Source organism: Montipora capricornis, chromosome 12 (assembly GCF_036669925.1).
Source record: "Montipora capricornis isolate CH-2021 chromosome 12, ASM3666992v2, whole genome shotgun sequence".
Taxonomy (NCBI): domain Eukaryota; kingdom Metazoa; phylum Cnidaria; class Anthozoa; order Scleractinia; family Acroporidae; genus Montipora; species Montipora capricornis.
Window position 1 is genome coordinate 13,146,972 of NC_090894.1, and position 7,500 is coordinate 13,154,471.

The following is a 7,500-nucleotide window of genomic DNA, read 5'->3' on the forward strand; positions in this document are numbered from 1 at the left end:
CTGTATACATAGTGAACGATGATTATTTTTTCTGCCGTAGATGTTCTTTGGCGCCGCAGACATGTGACAGATTTGCATGTCACTTTACATCGCTAGCTCCTTAAGTTTATTACAAGGTTATATCAGCCATGTCTTCCGGAGTGAACGCCTTTGCTCTGGACTGGTCCATGGATATTAGCTTCATATGCCCTCCTGTCTGTTTAACCTCCATAGTTGTTTTCATCCGAGCGTCTGCTGCAGCCGGTTCCAATTTGGAATTTCGCCTATTTTTGGTTGCGCCCATGTTTCGTTGATCTCCACTGGAGTCGTTTTGCCCACTGGGCTTTTTTTTTTCTTCCAGATGTTCCAAATATATTTTTTCGTCAGAAGCCTGGCCAAGATCACTAAGTTTGGTTTAGTTCCTCTTATATTTCGATGGTTACGCTATAGGTCTCAGTTTTTATAGGCTAGCTGCTGAAGTAATGTTTGCGTTGTTTTTTTTGCGCTCCAGAGTTCTAGTTTTTTTATTGTACATTAAGCTCTATCTTTCGTTTTTTGCTGAATGCTTTCGTTTGAGTTGCACAGCCTAGGGGCCGAGTTTGTTAGGTCTTGTTATTTGTTGTTCTTGATGATTTATGTTTTTCGTTTATTTGGGGTAGTGTCGCTGTGGAACTTGGTGGTTTGGTCTGTTTAGGTACGCGCGGAGTATCGACGTTTACGAGCATGACCAAGACGGCCTTGACATTCATCCTCGGTGGTTTCCTAATTCGTAGCTGCACAGCCTCTAGTTTGTGTTTTATGCTGTAAGTTTTCGTTTGGGTTGCACAGAATAGGGGTCTCTGTTAGTCATTCTCGATCGCTGTGTTATTTTTTGTTTAGTGCGTTAATATTGAGCGATAGCTTGGCCTTGTTGCCCTCGCGTTTTTGGCGTTTTTGTCGTTCTTGATTCATACGTCGTTGGCTTAAAGCGAGTTTCAATCGAGTTTCTTAAGACCAATACCAAAATAAATACTTTGGCCAATCAAAAAGGACGGTGACAATCCAGTAATCCAATCAAAACTCGAAGTAATTACACGTAGCCGACACAAAGCGCGGGAAAATGTGCATGCGCGAGCCACGATTGGTTTTGGTTTCACTTCTGATTGGTTGAAACAGTGGCGCGAGAACTTTGAACCAATCACTGAGTTAAGTAATACAAAACCAAAGTAGTTCGCTAATTACTTTCGACACTCAACTGAAAACGGCTCTAGCCGTGTACAGTTGTATACATTTTATAGTTTCGAGTATTGTTACCCCTGACGAGTTTGTTATGTCTCAATATGCATTGATCTTCATGGATGATGTTTTTGATAACATGGGCTACTGAGTGGCCCTTGATATTCACCCTTGGTGGGTTTGTTGGGTCTAGGTACACTTCTGTATTGATTGCATGACCAATGCGTTTATAGCATGGGCTAGAGGCCCTTGATAATCGCCCTCGGTGGCTTTATTGTGTCTAGGTATATACGTACATATAAAATATTGTTGTTCATGAACAATTTGTTTATAGCATGGGATAAAGGCCCTTGATGATTACCCTCGGTGGTTTTTTTGTGTCCAGGTACACATGAAGTATTGATGTTCATGAGCAATGCGTTTATAGCATGGGCTGGAGGCCCTTGATAATCACCCTTCCGAGGAACCTAGTTGCCGGAAAGTGCTGATATGAGCGATCTACTTCTATTGCATCATTAAGTTATGCTTGTTTTTAGGTCTTTCAGGTTTTCTTCGCTTTTCGGTTGTCCCTTATTAGGGCTAAGAATGTCAGGTTTTCATGATCAGCTTATTTCCATTTTCACTGAAATATTGGACCTGCTAAGAAAAGGCAGTCAGTTGTAAGTTTTTTATTCCGACGCCGGTATATTTTTAGGCCTTCTTCTGCCTCTGGCAGTCGTACGAGTTTGTTTTCACTTCCAACGAAGAAATTATGTATGAAATGGATCATATATAAACTGCGGATAAGCCTATGAGCTATTCCATTTACAGCGACTCTTTCAAGAAGTCTTTCCATGGTATTGTTCCCGTGATATTGCTTAATTTAGTACTCACTCAGCTGGTGGAGCCCCTAATCCTGAAGTCCCTGACAGAAAACTCCTACGACACGACCGTTGGGCCTCAGTGAGTGCCATTAATACCTATGTCAAAGACTCTTTAGAGAGTTTATTAGAGGTCTCAAATTCACTTTTGCCTTTACTCAAGCTCTTTCTTTTAGTTCTACGGAGAGCTTGGCTGGCCAACGCGCCCATATATCACCTAGCTTGAGGGTCCGGTTGAGTAGTTGAGGCAAAATATGTAATTTGTGATAATCCTGATTAGCATAAATTGATATTTAGCCGTCACGTAGCAGAAGTCTGGTTGTGAGCGGCAGGCGCTTACAGTGCCACGTGATCGTGGTTTGTATTTTTGTCCCAAAAGAGAAAAATGGTTTTCTGCAAACAGCTAGATCATTTGTTGATAATATCCTATTCGTCCTTCAACCCGGCACCACTGAACAAGCAACTCTTTTGAAAATTAGAGTTCCTTTATTCAAAATAAACACATCTTTTGAAAAATTCACAAGGTAAAGAGTGGAACGTAATTTTTGTATGAAACCCTTGTTTTACATTTCTTTTCACTGTCGAGACCCAATCTATCGAAAATTTAAGGCTAATTTTTTTTAAAGGTGGGCAGTTTCCTGTTTTTATTCTTTAGAGTAACATTGCCTGCCTGTTTGCTTCCTCAGTCGGTGGTATAAACAAACTCTGCCTCCTCTTTTAAAAGAGCGTTCGTCTTGGCAGGATTTTCTCAAAATTCATTGTTTATTGCCTGTTGCTGCGTAATTGAGCCACTGGAGTACGCAAATATATACAGCTGTTTCGAGAAAGTTGTCCAAAAGAAGCATGAAAGCGTACGCGACAACGCCGAAAGGGATTATGGTAAACTGTCAGTTTGAGTCAACGAAAACATGACGGAAATGTTATCGAAAACGTCACCTAGAAATACATGCTCATGCCATGTTACTGACATTCAGATATGAGTGAGTTTCAAAATTTAGTAACAAATGGTTAGGAAAGATTCTGAAGACCTTACCTTGCTTATTTTATGTCATGTTTTGCAGAGAAAGTTTAAGAAATGTACCAAAAATCGTTGCGCTCGTGCAGAGTCATCAATTTTGCTGATGAACCCTTTTGTTTTTGGACGTGTTTTGGGATCGTGATAGCGGGAGAGAGCCTCAACATAAATCTTCGCATACTGCCACTTCATCAACGCTATATCCTACAAACTCTTTCATCCAAATAGCTCGCCATAGTAGGTCTTCACTGTCCGGTCGCGGCATATTCGATTCTGGGCGTTCACAACATATTGAATACTGTCCCATACTACCTTTCGGCATTGTCGCGAACGCTCTTTCGCTTCTTTTGCACAACTTTTCTCGAAACAGCTGTATCTATGGCAAAATGAGGGCCTTCGCACACCGGGCGCAATACTGGTAGTTAATAGTTCTAAAAATCTTGCTTACTTTAAACAACAGTAGATTATTGTTAAAGACAAACTGTGGTCGACAAACTTGTCCATCGTTTCTTCTAAAAAATACAGTTTTAGACGCCAAAATTAGGGCATAATTTTTGAAGATGTAAACAATACAATGATTGCCATAAGTTGTCTACTCAAAGTGGATTTAAGAATTTGTCTCTCGAGTTGCCTTGATAGTGAATGCGAGTAGTCTGTGGTCTTAAGTTACAGCTGTTTTAAAAATGGGGTTACAACACGAGAAAAAAAGCATACATCAGCTGCAATTACGAAGAAAATAAATGATATCAAACTGTGCTCTGTATTCTGAGACGCCTTTGTCAATTGATCGAAACGTCAGTGCAAAGAAAACTATAACTTTTAATTTGCATCTTTTAAAATGGAAACGGGTCATTTAATTCGCATTCTGGATCAAAATATCTTCTCACTAGATCGGGTTCAGGGGCACGAAGTTTTCCGGCGATTTCACTCCATTTAAGTTAATATTTGTTTGTGAATTCTCAAAGAGTAGACGGTTTATCTATATAGAGAGCTGGGGAGGCCCTATTTTCGTCTAGTTTATCCGCATTATCTTGCCTAAGTTGACTTAAATTACACAGATTTAGAAACGATATGTTGAATGTTGAAGTCACTAAATTGACTGTGTCAGTAGACGTTATTTAATGATCGTGTCAACATCCTCATGAGCCCATAGACCGACTGTTCTCGCCTCGTAGTTTTGGCAAATTCTTCAAAACCTGTTCTTCAAGCAAGTTGCTAGTTGAACGGAGGACCTGCTAAGTTGGTGAAAGCTGGCTAGTTTCTTAACACATCGAAACAAAAACACATTGGTTTCGCCTCAAAATATTGATCTATTCAAGGATATATTGTCTGTACATATTGTGCCCACCGTCATTTCTATGAACTATAATCAAGAGCTGTTGTAATACTGTATGTTTCTAAACCGCTCTTTTTTTCCCTTCTGGAGACTATAAGGACTTTTGTTGTACTTGCAGAATTCGCGATGAACAACAACAGCGAAGCCCTGCCTACGAGATGGAAGCATGAACGAGAGGATGACGAGGAAGAACGAAGGGTGCGAATGTCACCGGACATGAAACGACAGAGAACGGACAGAATGGCGCTGTCTAACGGAGATGGCACAGTTATGTCGACATCGGATCACGGCCGTTTTATGAACCTTTTAACACGGCTCTTTCCCGAGCAAAAAAGGAATGTTTTGGAGCTAATACTCAAGGGCTGCGGAGGTGATGTAATCAAAACGATTGAGACCGTTTTACCGAGTCACGAGGAAGCGCTTGCCAGGGGACAAATGTTGGCAAGTGTACAGCGTAGTCTGTTTCTAGGGCCCCCTCCACCTTCTAGCTACTCGGCCTTCGCGCCTCTTTCGCCAACAATTCCTCACGGTATTTCATTGAGCGCGTTCGATTATCACGCGACTTCCAAATGTGCAAGTGGTCAATATCCCGGAAGTATTTATTGCCCTGGACCTGGTCCCGTACCGTCCGTTCGTAACCCGCTAAAGGAACCCGTGAAGCGACCGACGTCAGATGTTCCCACTTCTTTGATAACGTCGATAACCGAGCACATCCCGACCCCGATGTCAAAAATCCCTGGCTTGACAAAGTTACCCCACCTCGAGGACATGAGGTACAGTCACAGTATGCGGTCAGCCACCGCCGCCCTCATGACCATAAGCTCCACTGGCAGACTTCTCCCAGGGGATCGGATGTTACTGCGAAATGAGGGCGACAGAAGCCCACCCTCGCTTTCACCTCAAGTCTCACCTGATAGCGAGGCAAATAAAAACACTGAAATAAACTAAAAATGGTTTTTCTTTCCTTTAGTCAAGGTACGCCAATTACGAAACTGAGCTATTTTGATATTATTACCAAGTATTACGTATACCATAATAGCAAGTACATAAGCAATATGAATAGTACATACGGATATATTCATTTCGAATTCGTTATTTTATACCCCTTAAAGGCTTAAACTATCTTACATATAATCAGAATTCCTAGAGGTTTTTGTAACCGAGCAAAAGAATGCTGAAGAATCTTTATTGTGTAATTTTCCGAGATCGTGTTTGAACGTTTTAAAACAAAATAGGTTTCGAGCGTTAGCCCTTCGTCAGAGCGAATCGAAGGGCTAGCGCTCAAAACGTCAGCTTTTAGAATCCCTGTACGGTGGATAAAACCAAATTTTTTGGTGTTTCTAAAACGAAGAACCAAAAACGAAGACCTAAGACCTAAGACCCACTGATCTAAAACGAAGACCCTTTGATCTAAAACAAAGATCTTATGATCTAAAACGAGGACCCACCGATCTAAAACGAAGCCACCTCAAAAATGTCAGAACGATGCCAAACAGCTTATGGCTGGTCAGACGACTTTGTGTGTTATGGAACTGTAGGAGCGGTGGAACAGTGGAAAAGCTGGATGTGGGCTGTGAGTGAGTGTGCTAGAAACTCCTCGCAAAAAAATTATATAATGTCTCCTCAAGGTAAAGTTTAATTACTTGTTGACTATTTTTTCCATCGCCGACAAAGCGTTGGACCAGAACTGACCTCGTCAGTGTACAAAGTGGAGCTGGAACCTTGAATGTCAGGATTTTAAGTGAAAGACGTAAAAAACTACCACTCGGTTAAGCTGAGAATGCAGTCGTTTGGGTCAAAAGTCCATCATGACAAAAGTGATATTCAAAAAACATGATAAGAATGAAGCCAGAACTGAACAATTAAAATGCTGTATATATCAAATATCAAATATCAGAAATATCTGGTGCAAGATAGTGACGCCAGGAACAATATAAACGTATTAACATTTTTGTTGTTCAACTTCACTAAGTGGGAATAAAAAAGTAGGAAGAGCGCGTACAGCCGCCGATTTAACCAGGTTACTCCGATGAAACGCTTTGCAAAAAAAACAACAAAACAAAACAAAACAAAGCATGGAGGATATTGTTGCTTGAAAACTGCGTCGCAAGGATTTAAATTTTTGTCTTCAAATATATGTCCATAAACGCTGCGTTGAAGCATATTTTGTAATATTTTAAACCTATATTCTCATGATCGTTTTATTGTATGCAAAGTATTTTAAAGCACGATGCTTAAGAACTTAGATAGGAAATTGAAACGTGGAAACCAAATTAAGTGTGGCAAACAACCTCGTCCTTCTCAGTTAATTTAACTAACTCAGTTTCCCACGAGAAAATGCATTATGCGACAGCCGAATGTCTGCCGATATTGTCGGAAACTCAAGGACTGTCTTAGCAGCTCTTTCTTATAAAGTTGTAATACAGACCGTGTTAGTTAGTGCTAGTTTCCCAGCGGTTAGTCCGCACGGGTTAGTGTAAAGGACCGCGAAACTTTGGTTTCCGTTGCTATCAGTTTATCCAACAATTTAATTAACTCGAATTTAGCTAGGCTGAGGTTTATAATAATAGTTTTAGGTTATAATAGTTTTATTGAAACTCATTTTCGCATTTAAAAATGAATTACAATGTGTATTTACAATTTAAAAAAAAAAGCATTAAAAACCATATTAAATATAAACATTATATACAAATGTAGATTCTAAATATTATTATCAAAAGAAAATATTGCACTAGGAAAAAAAGCTTCTTTTAAGCTGCTCCGTTCTACACTCATATAGGGTTCTGTGGGTATGATTTCTCATCGTACGTCCATGCGCGCTCACCCTCGTCATTGTCAGGTGCTTTGAGAGAGGGCCCTTCCCGTGAATTTTCTTTAAAGTTCTAATAGAAAGATCATTGCGGCGTACGTTCAACCTTGGGCAGTCAGAAAGTTCACGTGCCCTGCTGTAGGTTTGTTTGGGAAGGACAATACCAAAAGCTCGTTTCTGGACTCTTTCGCGCTGTTCAGACAAATAGGAAGGAAGAGCATAATGGCAGACAACAGCAACTACTGATGCGATGTGTTCATTCCACCTTAAGTCATTATGAATAGTA

At 40.5% G+C, this 7,500-nt stretch overlaps 1 protein-coding gene across 1 annotated transcript in view; it reads left to right on the plus strand.

The window, feature by feature from the left end:
• The window catches only part of LOC138025465 (doublesex- and mab-3-related transcription factor A2-like), a 23,792-nt gene extending 18,439 nt beyond the window's left edge, over window positions 1-5,353 (plus strand). The window contains exon 4 of the mRNA XM_068872669.1: window positions 4,524-5,353. Coding sequence (XP_068728770.1) covers window positions 4,524-5,353 — 830 coding nt within the window. The remainder of the gene's footprint in view (window positions 1-4,523) is intronic.
• The last annotated feature ends 2,147 nt before the right edge of the window (window positions 5,354-7,500 follow it).